Raw genomic sequence first — 27,322 nt, forward strand, 5'->3', positions numbered from 1 at the left:
CAAACTCTAAAGCCTAGCCTAATTTTGCCTGCCTGTGTTTGTTTACTTGGCAATGTTATGTCAAACTAAGTATGAAAGCCACTCGGCTAACAGAGCTATCACCTCAAGGAAGAGAGAAATAGTACTAGACAATGAATTGTCTGGAACCATTTTTTCAAAGTTTTGTAAAATGTTTTGCTTCATTAGATAGTACAGTATAGAGACACAGTGGACAAGCTGAGGTCAGAGACAGGTTAACATGCAAGGCATGTTGTGAGTTCAACTCAAACTCACAGGGAGCATTGTGGTCTGTGCAGTGACCGGGCCACCAGGCACCCAGTCTGGAACTTCTCCATTTCAGACCACCTCAACTCACTAATAGGTTGTTGCAATGCACCGCAATAATAGAGACTTAGGGAATGGACACGACCAAATAAGGGCATCCCATCACACAAACAAAACACAGCAATGCACTGGGGCCTGGGCCCCAGAAACCAGGCTTCCGGTTAGCAAGGCCAGTGCCCTTTAACAACACTAATAAAACCCACACAGTCCTCTGGCACCAACAGCAGAGTCTAATATTTAGACCTCACTGCGGGGGCTGGGGGAGAGGCTATCGATCCGTCCTTGATGTTCTTAGATGAAACACGGTGAAGCAAGAACTGAAAGACCACAGGTGTAGGTCAGGAGTAAAAGTGAAGAATGTCCCAGATGAATATAGTAGCTTGAACAGAGAAATCAGATGTTAGGAGGAATTCTAGGATGTACTGTAGATATATACGTGAGGAGACCGATGGCGGCACTGACTCCATTCCAAGGTAAAATATAGTCCAGGAGTTTAGAGTACCTCACTTCTCTGAAAAGGATTTATTTTATTTTTTACAAGTCAGCATGCATGCCCAAAATGGGGACGCCTGTTTGAAAGTGGTTAAGAGGATGAATTACCTAAATCTAGCCAAGACTATCGACAGACAAATGGAAAGAGACAGCACGCTCATTCCTTTACAGTGCATTCCACTTTGTCCCGTGGCATGTCCTCTCCTATGCAATGGACAACATCAATTGTTAACACTGTGGCACTGGCATTTCAATCCCCCTTTCACAAGACAGGAAGACGACTGCTAATGACAGCACAAAAGAGCAGATTAGAGCTACGTTCAGAGCGCATTCAACACAATAGTCTACAGTCATCCTGATGCGGCTCAGCACTTTGTACAGTCGCACTGTTTCAAACTCAGGCCCATCCCTCTTTCCATGCATCTCTGCAGTGGTGCACAGAAACCACTTCCTCTGCACAGCTCTGGCCAGTATACCAGCCAAGGATCACATTTCTAGCTGACGGATCCACTTTCAACTCTCTGCCTTATGAACACATTCATACATAGCTCCTTCAAAATCAAACAATAGACGACAGCACTCCTTGAATCAGCTCCACATGTTGAGAAAGATTAGCAGAGTCACGATTGTTAGGTCTTTTCTAGGCAAGATTTATTTACTTACCAGGGACAATGCACAATCAACACGTGGAGAGTGCCAGAGTTAGTAAACTCACTGACATTTTCATCTATAGTCCCTGGGCAAGTTAATAAAATGAGTGGACTAGTATTTATCAATAAAATGAACACAAAACAAAACACAAGTACATTCTAAAAGTAACAGTTAAAGTATATGAAAGAAAACCAATGAGAGTATGTAAAAGGCAGTGTCAGAGATAAGGTGGTAGAATTAATACTCTACCACCTCATGATTGCAAGTTTAGTTTGCTTTAAGGCACCTCTTAAGCTTATGTTCCCCAGGAAGACTAGCTGTCGCCCAGGCGTCAGCTAATGGGGATCCATTCAATAAACAATAAACAATGTTCAATGATTACGTAAAAGTGAACAATGGCAAGCAAAGGGTCGCACTTTGTCAGTGCGGTGACGAAGGCTGGATGGCCGAAACTATTTCAAACAAACATTTAGCCACTCGGCTGGGCACAGGGAAACCCGTTTTTGACGTGTTCAATGAATAAATAACTGAATGTCCAAACAAAGCACAACTGTTGGGTGGAAGTTCCCATGTTAACTCTCACAGGAAACACAGCAAACTTTTTTATATGCAGAATAAGTAAAGGAACGGTAAAAACCATGTGACCTCCCTATGTGCCCTTATCATTCCATTCCATCACCTGGCATGTTGCACCCGTGTCCCTTATGTTAGCGCCTGCCAATCCTTGGGGCACACCAACCCCCATCGTGAACCCTCCCACAACTGGCCAAAAAGGCACACAGGCAGAATGGCTCCTTCACCATTGTTTGTTGATATGTTTTATGAGGACAACACACCCGAGTCTGAGCCGGTGGTAACAGAAACTAGGTAATTAGTGCTGTCTCTAGACTCTTAATTCAATAGGAAGACTCTTACAGTAATGGACGGCTCTAAGAGAGAAGACTCCTTGCCCAAAAATGCTACTATCCCTTGATGCCCAGCAAGTGAACTTATACGCTACTTTTAGTACTGTCCTGTGTGTTATACTTTGCTTTCAGATTCAGAAGAATTAGTCAATAAAGCCATGTTATTGTAACTGTAAATGATTGTATACTATGATGATTACCAAAACCAATAAGATAACAAGATATGTAATGCTTATCATCGGGCAACCACTAGTTTAAGGCTAATTTATCATTTAGGCTCATTTAAAAATGTGATTCTCACCAATACCTTCTACAGTTGAAAATAAATTGTTTATGTTGTACGACATGGTCAACAAAGTAACCTAATAACTAATTAGCCTGCCATACAGGAGGATCACAGTGTCTTCTAATATCAGCCAGTGTGGCGCATTGGCCTGGTCAGACGTAGCCGTGTGGCCGGTTCGCCTGCTGTGTGGGAGCTGGCTGCTCATCACCACAGCAACAATAAACACAGCCCGTGTTAACCCATAGGAAATGAGAAACGCCTTTACCCATTATTCCAAAAGCCAACATGACAAATTCCTGCCCTCACTCCCGTCACACACACACACACACACACACACACACACACACACACACACACACACACACACACACACACACACACACACACACACACACACACACACACACACACAATCTCTAGAGCACTGTTTCCCAAACAGTGGGTCGGTGGGTCCCATCATTTTTGGAGCTGTGTGAAGCACAGGCTCCCTATACGTGGCCGTGTGGGTCTGTGTGTGTGTGTGTGTGTGTGTCTGTATGTAGCCTGAACTTCCTAAACTTCGGCACGCTACTAGTCCCACAGTTTTGCCACTACACACTCGCGCCATATGTCAAATCGACCGGCTTACTCGGGAATAGTGGGCTAGTAACTTGCTAAGAGAAAGGTTCAATAGTTTAATTGATATTAATTTATTAGTGAATTAATTTTCCCCATTGACTTATAATGGGAATCGCAAAAACTCACATTCAATTATTTGTCTCTCGCAAACCATAGGGGCTAGAGTTTCAAGACTTGGAGAGGAGGTTCATAATGATTTCAAGGATTAAATAAAAAATAATTGTGTCATTTGGCCGCATGGTGGCGCCATAACACCCCACTTTACGTTTTGGCCTGTAACTCTTGAACCGTAGGTCGGAAAATTAAAAATATTTTTTCCCTGGATTCCTTGGGTCATGACGCATCTCCCCATATAGGCCACGCCCATTTGCGCCATGATAGATTTTCCGCCATCTTGAATTTTCTCCAAAACACACTTTTTGCTCCTTTTCCTACATATTTTCTTCAAATGTCACAAAAATCGGTACACATGATCCACACACACACACACACACACACACACACACACACACACACACACACACACACACACACACACACACACACACACACACACACACACACACACACACACACACACACACACACACACACACACAGCTCCACTTCACACGGGTGTGATTTTTTGTTTCATAGTACATTTTGTATTTTTGGAGCGGTGAAAGCGCTCCCAATGAACAGGTATGTCCGTGGGTATGTCTGTGGGTGGGTGGCTGGCTGGGTGGCTGGCTGGCCGTGTCCGTAGCCTGGCAATACCTTGAGTGGCCACACACAAAACACTAGTTAAAGGAGGGGCGCTGTTTTGTGCAGGCCAGGCACACTCACCACTCACTCACAGGCACAGTTTACACTCACTCACTCACTCACATAGGGTACAGCTGCTCAAATTCACCGCTCCACTTCGAACCGAGGTTTGATTTTATTTAATTATTTAATTTTCATGATTTAAAACATATATTGTTTCTAAGTAATGTCATGAAGAAATCAAAGAAAAATCTAAATAAATTCCATAAATTAGAGAAACAATTGTTTAAGAAGTAGGGAAAATAGCCATCTACAAGCTCACAACAACTTGTAGACGTGAGCTTGTAGATCTGCTATTTTCACTAGCTTGGGTCCCGGGCAAATGTCTAATTTCTCTTTTGGTTCTTGAGCTAAAAGGTTTGGGAACCACTGCTCTAGTCTAGACTAAAGTATGCCCAGGGTCTTTATCTGAATGAAATTCAGTTATTCTATCCCTATCCATTTTCAATAATAGGACTTCACAATGACAGTGGAAGAAGGCATTGGTGTTAAGATTGATATGACAGCCTTGGCCAGCCGAGCTTGACTCTAAAGATCATTCTAAAGTTTCAACTTTCATGTAATTTGGGACCTTGAGTCTAGACATTGATATCGCTGCCTATTTCCACTTTGATCCAATCTTCCTAAAGCAACACATCTAAAAGAGTGTTCATGGGGGAAATGTGTGACGCTGTTAGAAATATTGATGACAAAAATCGAATGTAGACTGTCTGTACTTAACACGTTTCAATAATTCTTATCATGGCTCAATATTGTATTCATATTATCAATTATTTGTCCTACCAAACAGCCTTATTCTGTAAAGGAAAGCAAACAGCACGTGTTTACAATCAGTGGCCCACGCCGCCCACACATTCCTTTGTATGGTATTGTGCCGGCACACTTAAGAGTAAAATGTACCACATTGACATTAATCAGACCGTGTCACAGAGCGACATGCACACCTGCCGTGCAGGCTTACATTTTTTGTTAAGATTTTCCCCAATCAAGCCTTTTATTTACGCAGGGTTGAAATATTTTGAAGAACACATATGGGCAAAATATTTGGATGCATCCTAAGCTTCAGGCTACTTCTGTTGGAGGTGGATGAGAGAGAGGCATGCAGCCCGGGCTATTCCTTACCCTCTGAGCTCCCCCGGACATCTGATCCTGAGAAGTTAGGTTAATGAAATCAACGTGTAGCTCTTACCAGAAGAAAGGAGCAAAATCAACATCAAACAGCGATAAGCTGTGGAGGTGGGGCTTATAACAGTGACCTTTGCGAGAAAATCTCTTCAGAGATGATAAGTTATGGCCTGCATTGCATGTGGCAGAAGAGGCATTAAGATGCCAGATCATGTCCTTGTCCATTCCATGGCATTTAAGTTGAGTTTGGGTGCTCGCTTCAATGCCAGGTCCCCCCTTAGGAGGGGCCTCTGCATATTGGAACAGAGCAGCAAAAGTCCCAGTGAAGCTTAGCTGACAGAGCTTTGTGGACAAACGTGTTGGAATAGACAGAGAGTAGACACTCAATATTCACGTTTTCTCTGCGCGAGATGCCCCAAAGCAGGCATCAGTCCCAGAGAAACAGCAGAGTATTGTGTTCCCTCCACAGAGGAGAAGAGCCACAGGTCACACTCTCTTCATGCTTCAGAATAGAGAAAAGAACTCAAGAAATGGGATGCGTTCCAAATAACACAATAGAACAAATGGGTCACAATAGGTAAAGGCAGACACATCCCCTTGTTGTTCAACTTGGCCTGTGTCACCTGTGTTCACCTTTAGAACCATGATGACCGTTACCTCTGCTGTAACAATAAAAAGGAGATTATCACAGTCTATGATAGTATGACCTGTGACCCAGAAGTGAAAGTGTTCTTTCAGCTGAGAGAAATTGGATACCTCACGGGGTGAGGGGGTGCTCAGGTTATCAACGGGTATTCCATGAGTTGATGGAGTTCAAATCCATACAGGTTGAGATTGAGAAGAAGAGGAAAAAAGAGCCTCACCTGCACAATGCAGGATGTGACATGTGGTTAATGGGGCCATGTAGCTATACAGCCGTCATCTGAGAACCCTGACTATATATAGAACGGAAATGGGATTGTTTTTCCTGATTGCCTCTGGCGGTGAAGAGTTTCACACAAACATACACACATTGGCGGTTGGGAGACTTAGAAGCTGCTTTGTCCTCCGTCGAATAGCAGACAATAGGGGACAGCAACCTTCAGCGTCGTCTGACTTCACCACTTGTCCGCAATAGCTGGGAAGCGCTTAACACCCCCCCCCCTTTACTTTCTTGTCTCTCTTGCCTAGTAACAGCCCTGGCGACCAACCGATTCTGCATGAATGATTGCTCTCAAATTTCTACACTGTTGTCATAGCGACATCGAGATTCACGCCAGGGCCCGACCTTCAAGTGGGTTTAATAAGCATAGCCAGAATCACACAAAGAATGCCTGATGAGTTCTAATTTGAAGAGATGGCAAAAGATGAAAAAAGATTTCCCTGACAGGTTAATAACATCCATTCTTTTGTGGTCCATTCATAAGGGAGAGGCCTGCCCACGACTGTGAATTTAAGAGTTCAATGAAACAATGGGAACTCAGCAAACAACACGTGAACACGGCCCGTGGCCTTGAAGGAAGTGGAGTAGCAGGTATGTATGGAGTAACAGGCAACACGGTCTCTGTCTCAGCCATTGTAAACACGCATGTTGTTCACAAATGTAAAGGAAGTGGCAATGAATAGACTGTTATAAACAGTCAATCTTTATACTCTCCAAGCCCCTGTCCATATTAGGCACACAGACTTTAGGCCCTAATGTTTAACTGAGCCAAAAACGCTGAACTCTTGTGTTTAATGATTTTCTCCCAGCTTCCCGTAGCATTAGGCCAATGTTTTACTTTTCTGTTATAATACTATAGCTAACTGTGCGCATCAGACCATTGAAAGTGAATAGTCTGTCAGATTACACATATCTCTGGATTTCTACAGTGGCATCCCACCTCTTCATGCCAAAATTCAGCTGAACCCGTCAGACCAGTTTCTTTAATTAGAGTATTCCATTTGGCTGACATTCTTTTCTCAAACCACATTAAAGTGCCATAATTGCATTCATTCTTAATGTGGGTGGACGCAGGCACCTAATCCTGGGAGAGTGTTCTGTTAAATGCCATTCTGTATATTCATTAAAATCAGGTGACTGATGCGGCATTGGATCATCATACACTATTATAAACACCACTAATTGCTCATCCACAACACATAGTTTGTGCACATCTTAGATAACACAAAAAAGCTTTGAACAGTATTTACATAAACTCAGATCTGCCCAAGATTACGGAAACAGGTTGCAATTCTCACACATTAGACCCGTGTGCTTATTCACCTTTACCCTGGAGGCAAAATGAGGTCACTCGATCCCAGGTAGATTCAAAGTCTTAACTTGGGGCAAAGTAACCTAGTTTCTGATTGAGGCTGAATATTGACATGGCTCAGCTTGATATTAAATGGATAATAAGTCTGAGCTGCTAATTAGTGAGTAGTGAGTGACCATGCGAGAATGACTACTACCTGATGAAGACAACATACTGATATTGACATTGATACATCACTCCAGACTCTAGCCTATTTCTAAATTACTTATACTGTATGTATGTATGAATATACAGTGTGTGTATACACACACACACACACACACACAGGTTTGGACACAGATTCTCACACAATGTGTGTGAGAAGCTGTGTCCACACTTTTGACTGGTTACACACACACACACACACACACACACACACACACACACACACACACACACACACACACACACACACACACACACACACACACACACACACACACACACACACACACACACACACACACACACACACACACACTTTTTTTTACATAAACATTTGCCTTTCTGCATCAATACAATATACAATGCCATCTTGATCAGCAAATACACAAATACTAGTCCATACACAGGGATGTGCTGCATGTGCTCTGAATGTCCCCAACGCTAAAATCTTTTGGGGGGGAAAGTGAAAAACAGGCGTTGTGGTTGTGTGCATAATATGCTAATGGTCAATGCCTGTGTGCAAGTTCAGATCAAAGCTCAAGCCACTGAAAGAAGAACCGTGCAGAACAGACAGGTTTTGATGACAGAGGTTTTCCTTATTATAGTAGGATAACCAAATTCAAAGACCTAACTGGCAAATATGTTTGTACTCATAAGTAACCACCTAACTGGCAAATATTTTCGTACCCATAAGTAACCTAACACGAGCGCCCGCTGACCTAGTGGTCCATCCACTAGGGATAGTGGGAATCCCGTTCCTGAGGACCTTTGACCCTGAGGCTGTGGAAAGTGACTGACATGTGTGTCTATCCCTGAGAAAGTCGGGAGTCAGACTGACAAGACATTGCTCATCCTTCTCCCATTAAACACCTCCCATGCTTATTTCACACCTATTAAATCAACATGCGACACAATACAAGCTCATGTGTTGATATATTTAGCGCCAAAGAAAAACACCATTATCAGGTGAGGTTATGAGTTTAAATACATAGTAGGTCTGCATTATAAATGCTCTGGAGCCCCAGCCTCTTTCCATCTCAACTTGTCTGGGTCTATTAATACATAATTTTCTTTCCTTGATAATTAGGGAGTCTTATAATCCTCCTTACCAGACTAGAGACAACAATTACATCCTCTCATTTATGATGTCATCAGGCTGGCTCCTTGACAACAGGTTAGCTACAACAGCAAACTCATTGGGAGGAGTCCAATCATTTGCTCCTACTGCTTAATGAATGTTATTGATGTCTTATGCCAAGTATTCTGGTCATAATCTATATTTGAATAAATAACCTGGACATAGTATAATAGGATACAGCTCATCCACTTATGAGTATGTGACAAATAAAGTAACAGAATCTTTCAATATGTTGATGTACATATTTTTGATACAAGTCAATGTTTTGCAGCCCAGTAGCCTACTATTTGACTAGGGGTAAAACATTAACAGGCATGGTTCAAAGTCTACAGGAAGTTCTTGCAAACAGTTTTTGTTACACTGGGATGTGTAGGTTAGACGGTAGGGCCTTTGAATGAGTATCTTAACAAGAGAAAACAGACTTGGGAAAAAAAGGAAAGTCATAAAATCATAGCACTCCGGCAACATGGGGTCTTGAACCCGTTGACTATTTTCAAAGCAGATGTGCATAACCAATAAATCACTCCAGGGTTCTGGCCGGTAAACATTCCACAGGTGTTCAGTCCAGACAGTTTACAGATAAGGCCTCACCACCACTCAACGCCAGGCAGGGTACAGGTTTATTATTAGCCTAGCTCTCATTATCAAACACTGAAGACTTGATCAGTACCGCTTAGTTTCAGCCAATGGAAAACTCATGAGACTCTGGATAGTTAAGAGATACTATATACAGGCACATGCACAACAAGACAGCTAACCTGCAAAAACGAAACCAGTTAGGTTAATTACCCAGTTCGTTAACAAACATTTTGACTTTCCAGGCTTCGTCAGAGACTTAACTTGCGGTAAGGCATATGGAGAAAAATATATACTTTGACCCTGTCAGTCTGAGTGTTACTTTGCTTGTCAATGTCACCATCATCATCTTATAATTGATGATAATAATAGTAATAGTCATTGTAATTGTACAAAAAGGTAAATAGTAGAGCCTATATAATACTAAATGCCAAAGTAGTCAAATATGCCTACTTATATAAATACAAGGTGCTACAGTGAAAAGTAACAATGTAATTTAGGGGTACTGAGTAATAACATAAATATGTATCGGGGTGCCCTGGGCCCAAACGTTTCAGAACCACTGCATTACAGACATGGGATTCATAGACAGTGTTCTTTTGACAGCAGTGACAGCCAAGTATGTAAGGCTAGGATAACAAAAAGTTAGATATGTCTAATCAACAACCTAAGAAAACGTGGCTGCAATTATGAGAACTGATGAGGATGAGTGCATACACGGCAAAATCCTGACTGTCACTGTAACTCATAGAGGAAACATGGACCCATAAGGGTACATCAGAGTTAAATGAACATTCAGAAAGGTGTAGTGTATCCTGCTAGCATTTATATTTATTTCTTTTTTTCTAGATCCCGACCGATGCCATCTTTTTTGACCGATGCCGATGTTTGCCGATGGAGAGTGCTAGAGTGTTTAAGCAATGTTTTGTAATATAAAATAATAATAAATAGCCTAATTTTCTAAGACTTCTTGCCTTCAAAACCTTTTTTTCCTACTTTTACCAATGGTCCAGGGACCACCAGTGGTCCTTGAAGGGTTTCCAGGTAGTCCCCAGCAAAATGATGGAGATTTGGTAACCAAATGGACCCTTTATAAGATCTTTAACTCATGAGTGTAAAATGAAACCCAATGGATCCTTACGGGCAACGACAATATATTCTAAGTTTTGGGTCTGAGTGGCTAAATGTCATCAAATGGTGGTCTGAAGCCCCGTTTTCACTGAGTCAAACTTCTGGAAGTTTTTTCCAAAATGACGGCAATTTTGAAATTCACGCCATGTGAAAACGGCCACTTATTGAGTCTTCCGTGAGTTTTGGTGTCCCAAACGTGACGGGAAAATACCTAGTAATTTTTGCCTAAAGTCCCGGCAGAATAGAAATATCCCCACAGTGAAAACGGCATACCGTGATTTTTACTTTTTTCGGACAAGCAGGTGCACGCAAGGAGCCAATATTAACAGTTAAAGCATTGTAATTGGGATTGAAAGCTTCAGAATCCATATTGCATTCGAATGTTATGTAAGCCAGCCAAACACAGAAGACAGACGTCGAGAAATGCAAGCTTAATGCTAGATCAATGCATGGTTCAAAATTATTCTATAGCCTATTTGTAATTAAGCTGTGTGGGTTTTGATACAAGTCCGCTCTGGAGACAGGAGCGCGATGCGCTCGTAATGTGATAAAAGCTGGAATCTTTACCAACTTTTTTTACGGTGCTATAGCCTATTTTTTGTCTGAGTGAGACACAATGCGCTCATTTGGCCTATGCTGTGATGAAAGTTGGAAGCTACCAACTCAAAGAGCGGCATCATTAGTTAATAGTTTCTCGTCGTAAAGTGTTTTACTGAGCAGCGAGCGAGTGGATGACCAGCATCCATCGGTGACGCATGAAGAAAAAAAAACAAGCCCACAATCCCACATGTGCAACACGTTGCATAAGCGATCCTTTCTGAACCTTATGTGACACACATAAGGTTCACATGTGTTGTTTCATGAAGAATATTTCTTGTAACTTGTTAAATCCATTGGTGAGAGAGAAAAGGAGAGACGAACAGACGTGACTCGCTGCTGCTTTAGCAAGCGACCAAGCGTCCAGACGCAGACGGTGTGGTAAGCACTGGTTGCCATGTTTGCTAATTATAAGCGACTATGGTCTTGATTTCCGTAAAGTTGCTTGTATGTATTGATCGTTTCTGGCTGCTTTTTATTTGTTGTGATCTTTTAGATCGGTAATTGTCAAGTAGCTGATGTGGCGATGCTTATAGTTTTAAATTGCTTTTGTGGCCTAGATAATATCACTTTTTGGGGCTTATTTTCGTACACCTGGTTGCTTATTTCTCTCGCAAAGTCTGGCAACACGGATTTTCATTCCGTGACGGTTTAGTAGTGAAAACGATGTATTTTATGGCGATGCCAGCATTTTTGCTCATGTGAAAACACCCAAAAAACAAAACTCCCGGCAAGTTGAAAATGATTATGCTAATTATTTTGCAGGAAAAATTCCGGAACTGTAGTGAAAACATGCCTTAATATTACTTATAAAAACAACGATACATCGGAGAGATAATGACAGATGTCCGATGCTGACATCGGGGTCCAAAAACGGTTTGACCGATATATCGGCCGGGCTCTATTTTTTTCTCTATTTGACCCCAGCCTCCACGTGCACGTTTTAGTTATTACCTCGGGACAGTTCCAAAAAGTGACATTCTCTCATGGACCTCAGAGGCCCTGGGAGTTCTGGGAGTCCTTCTATTGCATAGTCATAACCCTGCGAAGCTCTGGGGCTCTCAAAAGGCCCAACAAAAAATGTTAATCAATGGCAGCTGCTATGAAAAGGTATTTCTAAAACACATATGTGTCAAATGCACAAACAAGGGCAAGCAAGCACACACACTTCCAACACATCATACACACATTGTTGCAAAAAAAATGTATATCTGTTTTTTAAATGGAGTGGCTTTCATGAGTGAATTATTGCTGTGTCAGTTCAGCGGAATGCCTCATTGGGCTGAGAATAGGTTAATTAAACTGTGTAATCATAAAACATCTTTGGCAGGTCAAAATAACTGCAGTGCTGCTAAACTCTATTTTTTTTCATTGGAGCTAATAAGGTCACTCTATATTTCACAGAGTATAGCAGGTATAGCAGCTTTTGTTTGTGCTTTGCAGTCTACTCTGTGCTGGAGCTCCTCACACATGCGGAAAATCAAATCCACACCCAAATACAAACGCAACTCAATATGCATGGCTGTCATTCTGTTACATTTTAATAGTTGGCCTGGGGGGGACCAGGGCAATTAAATGGTAAGGCAAGTATTTTGATACAGAGACTGTCTTGATCCCTTGAGAAAACGGAGCTAATGCAATTACACAATGCCACATAGCCAACAGGCTAGACACTGGTTAATGTGTATGATCTGGCAACAAAAAACACCTACTGCTAAGAAGCAAAGTACATGATTGTATGGCATGGCGAGCAGCATCTAGTCATTTTGGAGTTTTGCGGGAGCTCCAAATATGCCCTCTCTTCTGTTACAAGCAGTCTCGTGTTATTGTAACAATCTAGAGCAGATAAGGTTAAAATGTCCCCTTACTTTCAACTGAACACAACCCATGTCAGGTTATTGTGATTATTATTTCAGCAGTCTGATTGTGTGTGTGTGTGTGTGTGTGTGTGTGTGTGTGTGTGTGTGTGTGTGTGTGTGTGTGTGTGTGTGTGTGTGTGTGTGTGTGTGTGTGAGACATAACAGTACATAACAAGTCATTGCTTTGTTCCATTTCCAAGAGCTGGGGGCCAATTACTTCTGCTTCTGTTATTAAACCGTTTCACAACAGTGCCCTAAAACCACTCTGACAACGATGACATAAAAATGGCTCAGCAATGATGCAGGAAAACCACTTATTATACATTTGGTCTACTTTTCCAACAGCCTTGTTGAGTGTTATGAGGGACATCACCAATTCTCTACTTCCAAGTAACAGGCTACAGGTTGGTAAGCTTCTGGTAGCTGAGAGATCCACTGCAAAATGGTCAGCTTATGTCACCACCATCAGGGCATGGTGTCTTGACATAACTTCACTTTGAAAAGAATACCATCCGCATCTTCCAAATGAAATCCTGATTTACATCGATTTATGCTGATGACAATAAAAGATTCAACTACACACTTATCTTCTGAACCTGTCTTCCATGCTACTGTCTTCCTTGAGTGACAGTAGTAGTAGTAGTAGTAGCCGCAATCAGATGTAGGACATACCTATCACCAACACTGTGTGAGGGCTGTCTGTCAGGTCATTGGCTCCGATGAGACTCCTCTCTACAGACATAACAATCTGACTCTCAAGCCAGCAGCAGCACCTGTTACTGGCCAACTGGCAAAAGAAAAGGGCTGGGAACCATTTTTAGGCTGAATGCCTCCAGTGTCACTTCAATGGATGAGTGCGCACAGCAATGTCAACTTCTTATTACATCATTGCAGCTGATACACAAGTATAAGTAGACAATACTAGGCATATGCTTTGGCGTAGAAGCGCATTAATCCAGGATAATGGTGCCATAAGCAGCACAGATTTGTTAGGAATGTTGCTGGCGTCCAAAAACTCATGTTTGTCTGCACAGCAAAATAGGTTCCGTCTGAAGCTGAGTGAGTTGAAAATGTAAACACAGCATAGGTGAACATGTGAAGACAGTCAGTATCCTCCTGACTCAGACAAGTGATTGGGGGAGCTTTAAATCGCTTTGTGCCAGTTTCTTTGAAGGTTAAGACTTTAGGCCACTTTAGGTCAAGACTTTAGGAATGTAGGCCACAACACTGCCCAGGAAGCCCACTGACTGGGTCAATAATTTCAATTGCCTGTGATGATCAGACATAAATCTGATGTTCCAAAATCATGAGCATTTCTCTAAAGAAAAATTATGATGTACCCTTTTTCCCCCCATATAATTTTGTTAAGCTTCCAAAGGTTAGTTTTGGCACACACCAAAAAAGGAAGGCAGCATTAAAGCATCTTATGTAAACATTGGTCAAACTTCAATGACTAAATCCTGTGGGCGCACATGATTATAGTAGGTTAGCCTGAACCCAGGGCCCGGCCTGATTTCAAAACCACCACATCTAATCTGAAAATGCAGCCTTAATTTAGGCTTCAAAAAGACTGTATCGTTTATAAGTGTAATAAACTTTTCTTCCTGGAGCAGGATGCTACCCCACGGTCAGTGTGGGAGTAGAATGTGTCATCAAAGTTCTTCAGTGAAGTCTATTCATTGTTTTGAATGTTACAAAGGGAAGCAACAAACACATGTAGACTATTCAACAATGGCATGTTTATACAGATAATATTTCACTGACATTGACTCCCCAATACAGCAGACTAGAGCACCCCTGCCTCCCAGATGACTGGCAGTCTGGAAGCAGACATGTATTAGGCCAATGAAGAAAGGACATTTTGGAGGACCAATGCAGTCTTCCCACAACTTTTATATTAAGTAACTATTTGGCTGCATTGTGGCTTATCACTAAAGAAACACATTACTTGGTATAAGCTACACAGTAAAAAATAATGAAGTGGCACTGTATCAATTTTAACTCTCAAGAGTTTACAAAGTTCACATTTTGGTTACAGTTGTACTAATAAATACTCAGAGCTAAATTAACAGCAACTGGAAGAAAATAAACTTTTTGGAAGTTGACAAGTTTTTATAACTGGTGATGACGCGATGACGTTACACGTTACAAATACAGAAAATACATTCATATATAGTAACAGTGACCGCTGCTGTCAGACAGTCATTATCGCTTCCTCGGCAGACAAGTCTCAACATTCCTCCTCTCTTCGTTACACTTTCTGTAGGCGAAATTCTTTCACTGCTACTTTTTTTTTAACAACACCGTGAACCCGGGCGGACAAGAAGACCAAAGGAAGATAAGACCACAACAGGGGCGAGTGTGTCGATGCAATTGTGAATAAATGAACAAGTAAACGTGTTTTTACCTGATAAATGTCATGGATATCCAAGTGCTAAAAACTTTCCCCGACGCTTATCTCCACATGAATCCCTTGATGAAGCCAAGGTGCTGGACGATGCCGGGGCTCCTCCTCCTCACTGACTAAACTTCATGAGGTCATCTGGAAGGGAAGGGAGCTTGCCACGCCGGCCCAACAACACACACAAGCCTCGGGAACCACAGCTTGTCCCTCCATGCATGCGCCGTGCACGCAGTGTTGGAAAAAGTAATCGCATTTTACTCAAAGTAAAAATATCAATACTGCAATGCAATGTGGAAGTACTCCAGTAAAAGTCTGGAATTCAAAGTTAACCTGAGTAAAAGTACAAAAGTATTGGTATAAAAATGTATTTAAGGTTGGCTACCAAAAGTAAAAGTAGTCATTTATGCAGAATGTGAATGTCCCATTTCACAAGTTCAAAATGTATCGCTTGTAGATTGGCTATTTTCAAATGCCCGAAATGTACATTATATGTTTTGTAAATAATAATAATCAAAAAAGTAACTTATTAGTAGGCCTAACTAAAGTTTTCATAATTGTATTGGAGTAAATTTAAAGTAGCCTACAATAATTTCCTCTGAGATATAGTGGAGTAGAAGTTAAAGTATTGGAAATTGGAAATACTCCAGTAAAGTATAAGTACCAGTTAAAACTGTCTCTCATATGTACTTAAGTAAATGTACTTAGTTACTTTACACCACTGCGTGCACGCCCATCAGCACACACGAGGCTGGGAACTACACCCCCCTCCCCTCCCCTCCCCCTCCATGCGTCCTGCGCGCCTATGTGTGAAAAGACAGGACTCCAAAAAGATGTACAATACATGTAGGCCTTTTGTGTCACTGCGTTGTCTCTTTATGGTCACATTAACAACAAACCCTAAACCCTTTTTTAAATAACAATAATAAAGGTAACATTTATTTTTATTTTAACCCATCTGATATAAGTAGAAAATCCAAGGCCAGCACATTTACACTAGATTAAACTACACATAAACTGTTTTAATTGTATTCGCCTCGAATCCCCCGGGGTCTGAGTGTAGGAAAGGACTACTGTTGATATGAACTTGTCTCAAAGGTCTATAGCGCCCTCACGAGGCTAAACTGCTGTAATTGTCTTTATTGGCTTTTCATGTGAAAACATTTCTTCATAAAACACGTTTTATTGCGGCAAAGACATTGTTGTTAAACTGTCTTTTTAAACAACAAGTATTTTATTAAACATGTAAATACTTACATAACCTTATCGATAAACATTTAATAGTATGGCTTCACGCAGCCTACAATATTCTCAATTGTACTTAGTGTGGAAATTAATGGACACCACTTCTGTCTCCCCTGCCTCTTCTCTGTGTGAGACAAGGTTGAGCAGTAGGTCTTCAGTGTTTTCTCAGCAGTCTACTGCTAGACGTCATGGGGTCAGTGGAGCTCCTCAGATGGCTTGGATGGGCAGTCACTGGCAGCCAAATCCACCATGTCTGCAACTCTGAAGACCACCAACTGCTCTGTTTCTGAAATAGAGCTGCAAACTAAGGCCTCTGTGCTGCACACACAGATGGTCTCAAAGGCATGTGTGAACAGAACAGGCTTCACAGCAACTTTGGGGTCAGCATGTTCTGTTTACAATGTTATCAAGTATTTTATTGACATTAAGACAAACAGATATTGTTGTGACCATTTGGCCAAACAGGCACACACAAGAGGCACCCGCGCCCGCACACTTTACTTATACATACATTAATAATTCAATCAATGGACATTTATGGACAAAGTCAATATCTGCACAGTAAAAATCCTCTAGTATAATCTATCCATTTTAAATCCAGTATACAAATGTAACCAAATGAACCCATTTGGTTCCTTTTTTACACTGTCAGAGTTAACCACATGAACCCAAGTATCCTATTCCTATTTTGGGGCAAGCATTCAGTAGCAGATCTACAAGCTCAGAATGTTTAACATTGCGACATGTGACGCACTGCGACACGTGACACATTGTGAGCTTGTAGATTGTCTATTTTCAGTGAAGATATTTAGTGGAAAGGGCATAAGGAGGGGGCCAAGTATAGACCCCTGGGGGCCTCCAGTCTCTTTTTTTTTACGGTCTATGGGTTAACTATGTACAGATAAGTATATAGGGTTTAAGTAGTTCTATTACTCATAGCATTGCTTGAATTCATTGGTCTACCTGTCCAGGTAGCTCAAGCCTTTTCAGATCAAAAAGCTCCACACATAGACAAAAAGAACAAAGGCAACAGCATCTCTAGATTAGTCCAACCCCACCATATGGTTGAACGGATGTTGGCTTGGAGCCTGGCAGCTGTTGAAAAACGTTTGTTTCAGTATTCTTTCTACTCTACAGTACCTCCCCATCTTGCAAAATGCCTCAGGGTAGTTCTATAGTCCATCTTTGTGTTTCTTGCTACCCATTAGGCCCATTACATTCTGTAGAGCACAGAAAACATGGCACAGCATAGGCAGCAGAACAAAAGGTGAAATATAAGTAGACCCAAGCATAGAAAGTGGAGCGCAGATGAAATTGTTTATAATCTGGTCTGGCTCCTTCAGTCCTCTGTCTGGGTTGTTCCCACATCCTTCACAATGCATTCCAGTGTACGGTATTCATAAAGCACCTCTGAAGATGATTACAGACATGGAACTAGTTTACCTGCTGTAAACCCTATGGACCTATATTGTTGTGAGCTGAACTGTGCTTTTTTTCAGTGCCTAAGTGTACTGTGCTGCATCAATACTGGCACAAAGTGTGATTTTTCCATTATGTTTTGTGCACCCCACTGTTCGGTTTTATATGGGTATTATAGAATCATGCTGCTGAGACACATTTGCTACTGGCCCACTTTAACAAAAGTCCTGGTAATATGACATGCTAGTCTGTTCATGTTGCTCAACCACTCACAAACAGGACTCTATTAGTTCAATGTTATAAAAGAAACCCATAGGGTGTTGATATGCAGTTACAGAACAGCAATTATATGAAGAGAAAACCCCATATTATATACTGTATAGAAATGGTCACAGATTATTCATCCCTCATAATTACCAACAGACATCCTGTTTGGTGTTTACATTCCATAAGCAGAGCAATGCTCAGTTACCTTTATTAAAATCATTGTTCCCCCCATTATGCCTAATTTAGGCTTTGTCATACAGTGTCCGGGTGTCGCACACCTAAAGTAGCTGATCTACAAGTTCACAAGGCCTAACATAACACATTCTGATCTTGTAGGTCAGTCATTTTCAGCACGACACCGTTGTACAACAAAGTTGCGACACAGAAGCTTGCATTGGCTGGAAGACCCTGACAAAGTATAATCATGGTTCAGAATGGATACATGTTGTACCCACATTTGATTGATAGCAGTTCTCAAAGAGTTGCGCCATTCATAGTGCTTGGCTGAATTCGTCATCTCAAAATGGGGTCTTTTGTGGCAAGTCTGAATAATAGCCTAAACATGCTAGACTTCCTACAAAGACACATTCAGTTCAAAGATGTGTACAAATAGCATAGTTACCGTGGTGAGATGGTGGAATTGGTAAATATCATACTGCTGTAAGAATTGTAATAATACAGTACAGATATTTGACACAGGGCAATAAATTGAACAGGAACTTATGATCGCCACATGCCCCACTAATAAATAAATAAATAAATAAATATATATATATATATATATATATATAGTGGGGTTCATAACCATTTTTCCTTTAATACTTTAAAAGGTGAAAAGAAAATGTATTACTATGGGAAACAAGTAGCTCTGGTCCATAGAATAACTCCTAAAGCTATGGACCAGAGCAAGGACAAAAGTACTAGAGGTGATGAGAAATTAAGAGATAGAGAGATATAATAAAAAAATACACTCAGTAGGAGTAAGCATAATTGTACATTTAGAGGTACAGTAATTTCTGAGGCAGTGGGTCTTCGAACTTAACACTGACATTTTGGCGCCACCCAGTGGATATGATGAGTTACAGAAAGGCTAAACTGGAAATGGGTTCCCCTTGAAAAAACAAAATACAAGCAGCCTGTTACTGGCATGCATTCATTTATTCAAACTATTGACAAGTGCCAAACAATTCGTTACGAAAGACTTTACTAAACAGTACAGACTCATAAGCTTTACTTTTTTCTCAAGCAACATACTTGTAATACCAAAATGCCCATATAGTTTTAGTCCACTGGTGCTTACAAAAACAGTTTCTCTTAGTAAGACTCAAGGCACATTAAATGCTCGTTTATAGAAAAACAAGTTAAGCAACCGTGTAAAAGCTTATCTAATATTGTGTAAAACTATCAAGGTCTACAAATACAGCGAATGGATAGCTTGCTTGACAAAAGCTTTAGGCCTCCTTTTATTCAGAATTAACATTTAACTCTTCATAGACAACATGTCAGTCCCCTCACGTCTTAACACTTCCTGTTTGTCTTTCACACTTGACTTCACATTGGTCCCCCTCAGGGCATCTTAACATACAGTATGCTTGTTCAACACTTCCTAGGTTGCTGGATGGGGAAAGCCCTTGGAGAGTGAGGCTTCTCCATGGCAGGGCGGATTTTGCTGTGCCTCACACTCACTGGGGTCTCTGGAAAGTCATGGCCAAACTGCAGAGATTCATTGAACAGAGATTAGGACACAAAAAGGAAGTCAAGTGTCACACAACACACCATAAAGTTTACACCATAGTTTTCATTAGGGATGCACGATATTTACATTTTGGCCGATATCTGATTACCAATTAATTGCATTGTCAAAATGACCGATACTGCAATTCAAGTTTCCAGTTTCCAGTAGGGACGCTTCTTGCTTTTCTTTTTTTCTTGCTGTACAGAACAGCACTTTTTCCTTACTCTTTACCTACAAATTAAATACTAAATGTAGTATTCTTTTATTTATTTTTTTACCCCTTTGAAAGCTTTCCTCGAAAACTCATTGAATCTGCAGCTTTCAAATGGCATTTTCAGCTTCACATTCAAACACAATTTATCGGTTAATCATTATTTTGATATTGGTTCAAAACAGATATTTTTAAGGCTATTATTGCTGAAACCAATGTGATGATTGATTAGTCGTGCATCCATAGTTGTCATTTGAAATAATTTTTTAATTAAGATTGTAGTTTCTCTTGTACCTTCTCCAAGCTTCCTGCCAGAAGGATGCTGACTTGTTGCATTCTGTTGGCAGTGGCAAGAGACCTACAACCAAATCACAGGTTTAATGACAACAATAAGTTTCCCACTCATCCTGGACAGTCAATCATTGTTTGACAGTTAATGTATTTTATTGTGTACATTATATGGAACTCAATTTATCCAGTATCACTTCTATTGTGCCGTGGAAGGTACAGTCTTCCTATGCTGTAGTAGTATGCAAATGGCGTTGGTACCTCAGTAAAATTATGCCTAAACCGCAGTAGAATTATGCCTAAACCTAACCTCAGTAGAATTAGCGTTTTATCCAGCTGGTAGTGTAGCGTTAGTACCGCTAGTTTGAGCATCTAGGCCATGCCCGAGTCAAAACGTGGATTAACCCAATGCAAAAACAATTGACGAGGGAGACCACTGTACTTGTACTCAAGTGATTATAATGTGACCTCTTCCCTATATATTTGACATGCTTATTGCTTACCATTACTGCCTGAGGAAGAGTTCTTAGACTCATAACACGTTACTGAGTATTCCAATTTGAACTATTTCATAGAGAAATAAAATGTGTGTGATACGTATTAATAGTGCAGTTTTTTAAAGTGAAAAATGTATTATGGATATGGATTTCTCTTCTTAGAATTGCTAAATACAAGGCACAGATACTTAGTTTCCATACAATCAATTATTTGCATTGCAAAATGATTCGATACCAATTATTTGCATTGTAAAACGATACAAAGCCAAACGATATATTTTGCTGTTTGCATATCGATATAGTAAATTGTTGCAATCTTCGATGCAGTTACTATATCGTTACACCCCTAGTTTCAATAGAACCGTGACTTATGTGACCTCTGCCTTTAAATCTATGGGAAAGACATCAGTAAATAGAAATTAAGGTCAAAAGCGTACATTAAATGACCATGATTTGCTTGCATTAGTGCAATATGCAAGTAAAAGCAACTCTTCCCCAGGTGACTTAAGAATGTCAAAGCAGGATGTGATAAGACTGTCAGCCAGAACAGTCGCATCAACAACTGCATATTGGAAGGGATGTTATAGCAGGGTTGCAATGCATAAACACCTCATTACAAAGACAAATTCATACATTTCATTGGTGCAAAAAAACACAGGCATTTGTCTACAGAGACGGAGTGAAAAAAAAAACAAGATGTGGTCAAATGAGTCATCCTTCACCATATACTCCACAAGTGGGTGGAGGCCTGAAGGCTTTACCCCTAAAGTGATCCAGTGGCTCGGTTTTATGCTGTGGGAGCATGGTTTGGAATGGGTACACCAAGCTCTTTGGATGAAAGGGTTACTCACTTCAATACAAAGTTATTCTGGGTGATCTTTATGCCATGTCAAAACATTTCTATCCTGAGGGAAGCAGTCGCTTACAGCTAGATGCCGCGCCGGGTACAGCACGGGTTTCGGGACATGAGTCACTTACAAATATCTTTATACACCCGAATACAATTAACCCTAAAGGCCTCTCCATACTTCGACCGAAATGTTCGGTGAGTTGTGTTTTCCGACGTGCAAATTTCCGAACTCTCGTTCGGTCCAATGCTTTTCAGAAGTCCCGAGGGATATAATTTTATGGTAGAAAAGGACCTTTTGACCGAAAACGGCAGTTTCGGTCGAAGTATGGAGAGGCCTTAACTCTAACAGAATGAGTGAAATACAATATTTCAATGGAAAAATTATTACGAATACATTTTAACCATAATTGTTACAAAACCCCTACATAGCCCTAGGCTTAATACATTACATGTGTGTTCAAATGGGCACCAAACTTGCACGTATGTGCATAAAATGAACTCTGGCGTCAATTTATTAATTTGGTTGGGGTCACGACTCACGAGTCAATGGCAGCATTATTTTGGGTCGGGGCTGAAAAGTTGGGACTTACAGAATGACCCTTTGTATTACTTTTACTTTTTACCTCTGTGTCCGTTCTTTCTGCTGTTGCTGTTACGACACCTGCATTTCTCTCCGGGCATCAATTAAGGTTTACCCTATACGTTTTCTCATTCTAATCCAGGATCGAGTTTGACTAGCGTTACTATAACCCATCACTTGCCTTCGACTCAATCATAATCTGTGAGTCCCAACAAGTCTTTTGCTGGACTCAATTTCGACTTAAGGTGAGGATACTTGGACTTGTGAACCAGAGACTTAGGACTTGTTGAGTGACAGGTAGAGATGATCGGTGAGTGATCGCGATCGGCCGATAATGCCTCTCTATCGGCTTTGCCGATCTACAAGCTAGACCAGCCATTTTCACAATATTTTATCTGTGGGACAGAAATCACAGAATGTAACCTCAGCTTCAACTCCTACAAGTTGAATTGGATACTAAAGGACCTCAACCTGCAATCTCCTAATGTTTATACTTCATATACAATGTTAATTTTTTTATTTATTTGACAATTTGGCCAATGTTTGACCAGTTTATATAGTATAGTTTGTTGATTCCTTTTGATGCAGTAATGCTCTTTTCTTGTAGGTATTAAAAAGGTCTTCAAGGTCATTAAATTGTCATTTCACTGTCATCTGGGGACTGCAACATCATAATATTAATAATGTGTGTGTGTGTGTGTGTGTGGGGGGGGGGGGGGGGGGGTCCCCGACCTTAAGTTTGAGAACAACTGGTTTATACGTATGCCTAATATGCTTTACCTGGGCTTATCAGGGCTCTTGGTCACTTTCTCCGCTGTTCCATGATGGGAGGAACTATCCTCCAGGTTTCTCTTGACCACTCGTTTGCCTCCAGCCTTCACTATCAATCAAGAGAAGGTTTTGTAGAGTTGAGAAAAATGTTTATTAAAAAACAAAACCATATGAATCCCCAGTAAGCCAGAAAGCGCAATACTAGCCAAGATTTTGCTTGGCTATCCAATGGAGCCATCAAGACATAGCAACTTGTTCTAGTGTAGCATAATCTTTTCCAATCAGTGCTGATCATTTGTGCAAATAATTTAACCCAGGCTTTCTACTTGAGATTAAGTGAAGCAAGCAGCATGATTGACTGCCTACATAGACATGTCTGGGAAAACATGGGGTTTGATCTATGAAATAAAGTTTGTGCAAAACTATGACAAAGGTGGGGCCATATTATGTCACTTTAGGATAGAAATGTTGCCCTGCACTTTCGCCTACAAAGAAGGGGTTCATAAATAAATAATAGTGTTACCCCGGGCCCAAACTATGAACACACCGTTTGCGAGCAAGCAATTTATTGCACAGAATCACGATTCCCGAATTATCATGAATGGACATCAGTTGAAAACCCAACAGAGGTCTGTTCCCTCAGACAGTGATGCGAGCACACAGTGTACTATTTATGCACTTACTAGGTTCTGTGGCAGACAGCCAGTCCTACACACAGTGATGCTCTACCAAAAACACAGCGAATACTACTGACTGAGCAATGTGTTATACAATAATGGGGGGAAAAATTATAATTAAAACACCACTGATTTAAATTACCAGGCAGTAAGTAACCCTAAACCCCCAAGTCGATGTGTTTACTTCGTTCGCGTTGTCGTGCAACAACCAAAGCGTCAGTTTTTCAAAGGAGAATTAACGCACAAAAGCTAAACAAATATATATTGGTCTATATATATGGGGAAAGGGTGTAGCCAGGTTATGTAGTCAGTTGTGCTGAACATAATTCCGCTGGTTTGATCAAACAGGTCAACGACAACCCGAACCCATTGTTATCCTGGAGAGAACAAAACATGCAGCAGTCGTTCCGCGTTTGATTTGAAAAATATATACGTGTACACGTACAATTGTGTATGGATGTACCATAATAAAGCTTACCTGCAGGAGGGTGACCAGCTTTCAGCAAGGGATTGCAACCAGACTTTGACAATTGCACCATTTTGAACTTTCTCTCATCAACAGCTCTCAACAACACATCGAAGCTCAAACGCCCACTCGCTAGTTTTTATCCTGAATACAAACATGACGTCATGCATAATTCAGCGTGCAAAAAAAAACCAAACAGAAATAACCCTGATCTACAAGTCCAACAGTCCGTGGTGATGCGACCCGTTATTAGCTTGTAGATCAGGGTTCTTCTTTCGCACGCTTCGGGCGGCAGGAGGGCTAGGGCATACATCCCATAGCCCGGAGGAACGATCGTGCTGTGATTGGCCGAGCTGGTTGTTAGGCGACCGTTGAGCGCAAGACAACATCCATAAAATGTCCAAAAGTTGTTAGACCAGTCTATGGTTTAGACTAGTACTGTGGGGAGAAAAAGACATTCGTAAAATTATGCTAAGAGATCGAAAACTGTGTGCAACTTGGCGCACATGAGTTTGTTAATGATTTACATAACAATTTTACTTTTGGGCATGAAAGCAAATTATCTACCCTAGAGCATAATCTTTTCTCCTGCTGTTTTTTGGTCTCATATTGTAAATTACGCAATGTAATGTTTCATTCGTACACAGTAGTGTATGGCGCTCTACAGACGGACAGCGGTTGCCGCCGGGGCTCCCGCTTGGATCTGCGGGGACAGCACCGCGGTGATACACAAACACACTCGCTCTGCGAGTAAACGCTGCGCGGTATTTCACAAAGATGAACACAATCCATCTCTCGCCGCCCGCGTACGCATGCACAAACGAGCACGCTCGCGGGGATTTTCACGGGACTGCGCCCGCTCTCCTCGCCGCCCCAAAACTTCGCTGCGCGGCTGAAAAAGCCGCCCGCCTCCCATTGAAAATGAATTGCTAGGAGGCGGTGACCGCGTACCGTGTGCAATCCCCTTAAATCTTATAATCTTATTGTTATGTTAGTTAGCAGTCTGTCTGCAGAGCGCCACATCAACATTTCATGCCTGGACATGCCTATCCTATCCGAGCTCCTTTTTGGGGACGCCCTCTTGCATGAACAGCACATGATGAGTTCACCATGTTTGTGTCCCCTGAAAAAAAGTTAGGCTGTTTGTTCTTTCTTTAAGAATAATGTATATGTTACTGATTAAACATAATATAATTAACTAAAGCTACTCATGATTTCATCACGTTTATGGCCCTTGAAATAGGCTAAACTGGTTTAGTCCCTCTAAGTCTAATGTATAATGTCAGATATCTGTAAAATAAAAATATAGCCTAAATTTGGGAATAATAATTCACCACTTTTATTTCAAGGGCTACAAACATGAGTGGCGGCAGTGGCTCAGTGGTAGAGTGGCTGCTTGGGACCCAGTTCGATCCCAGGCTCCCCCAGAGTTATTGTCGAAATGTCCTTGAGCAAGACGCTGAACCCCCAATTGCTCCCGATGGGCAGGTTTCCTCTGCCATTGGTGTGTGAATGTTATGCACAATCTCTGTAAATTGCCTTGGATAAAGGCGCTATATAAATTTACCATTTATGAGGAACCCCATGAATGCTTAATCAGTGATAATAATTCTTAATATACTGGATATGTGCTCTGTAATGTGGCAGGTTGGAAATGGTTCAGTAGAACATTTAGTTGTGAACTACTAAAATAAATCGTGATCATGATGTTTACAAGTAATCCTGTTGATGTACTTACCATAGTTAATCCTTTAATTAAGGTTTTGTTCATGCACAAGGACATGGTGCATAATACATTCCTGATTATTCATGAAGTATTAATGCATGAGGAAATGCGTTAACATACGAGTTCATGCATGAATGTATGCCATTTCATGTATCCTTACCGTAGCGTTACTGAAATGACAGTAGACTAATAACGTGTCACGTTACAGAATATTTGATGCATTAGACAGTGACACCACCTTATACACCCACCCTCCAGTATTCAAGCATTGAGCGTGGACTGTGGCATCTGCATGGGAACGAATTTACACACCAAGACATGGTCCATTTTCCTTTGGGTACTCTTTTGGTAATTTTTTAGGCAGAAAAGGTACAGTATAATTATTTCAGATGTCACTGGCCCTGTGATAATTAATTAAATGTAACTTAGTTTTCTTATAGTGTAAAAGAGTGTAAAAAAATGCACTTGCCGGGCATGCATAAAGGCTCTACCCAGAATTCCTTAATGTAACCACACCAGAACATGAACCATAGGCCCAGGCGGCTGGCGTAGCGGTCTGGACACCTAAGCTGCTAATCCAGTATGACAGCGTGTCGTGGGTTCGAGCCTATATCATGTTGACCTTTGCTGCATGTCACTCCGACAACAAAACAAATCCATGCCTAAACATAATGGCCGTACTAAAAGTGCCTGTATGCTCAATAGTTTGTCCCTAAAAGAACGTTCTTGTATTTGTAAAGTAACTTTAAGAATGTGTAAATGATGAATGATCCCATCATACATCCCACGTACTATCTGATGATGAAATGAAATGTGTTGCCGTACAGGAACACATAGAAAATCAGTGAACCATCCAATGTAAGTTAAGTAGAGCTCTTGCCTTTGTACCGCAAGGTCATGGGTTCGATTCCGGGCACCGCCAACTCAGCGTATGAGTAGCACGGCTTGGCAAGTCGTGCGGCAAGTACTGGGAGCTGATGGTAGGTGTGGCGCTCCACCTCAGCAGTCCATCTCCCAGGGGTCTAGCGCATTGTAACGGGGACAGACTCCCGCGTGTTACCGGCTGATACCGACAATAAGCCACTCCCGACCTACTTACTTAACCCACTGAAGGGCTATTTCACTTTCTAACATGTTTGGGGTCATTTTAATGTCTACGCTGTCTTTTGTGAACACCCCAGACAGTTTTAAGTTGCTTGACTCAGCATTTAGATATATTTTGCTATTCATTTTATCAGACACACC

The 27,322-nt window shown here is 41.2% G+C and overlaps 2 protein-coding genes across 6 annotated transcripts in view; both read right to left on the bottom strand.

The window, feature by feature from the left end:
- Positions 1–15,408, bottom strand: part of tanc1b (tetratricopeptide repeat, ankyrin repeat and coiled-coil containing 1b) — a gene marked incomplete at its 3' end in the record, with an annotated part of 136,731 nt that extends 121,323 nt beyond the window's left edge. For all 5 annotated transcript variants that reach the window (XM_080752539.1, XM_080752537.1, XM_080752538.1 and 2 more), the window contains exon 1: positions 15,352–15,408. The remainder of the gene's footprint in view (positions 1–15,351) is intronic.
- A 4,007-nt stretch (positions 15,409–19,415) lies between these two features.
- On the bottom strand, positions 19,416–24,472 carry dap1b (death associated protein 1b). The gene is made up of 4 exons (XM_080752691.1): positions 24,364–24,472; positions 23,218–23,317; positions 20,517–20,580; positions 19,416–19,989 (listed from the first exon to the last, which is right to left on the bottom strand). Exons 1-4 carry the CDS (start codon positions 24,422–24,424, stop codon positions 19,873–19,875), a joined length of 342 nt encoding a protein of 113 aa, XP_080608817.1. The 5' UTR covers positions 24,425–24,472; the 3' UTR covers positions 19,416–19,872.
- Between the last annotated feature and the right edge of the window lie 2,850 nt (positions 24,473–27,322).

The sequence above is a fragment of the Nannobrachium achirus genome (assembly GCF_963921795.1).
Source record: "Nannobrachium achirus genome assembly, chromosome: 22".
Classification (NCBI taxonomy): domain Eukaryota; kingdom Metazoa; phylum Chordata; class Actinopteri; order Myctophiformes; family Myctophidae; genus Nannobrachium; species Nannobrachium achirus.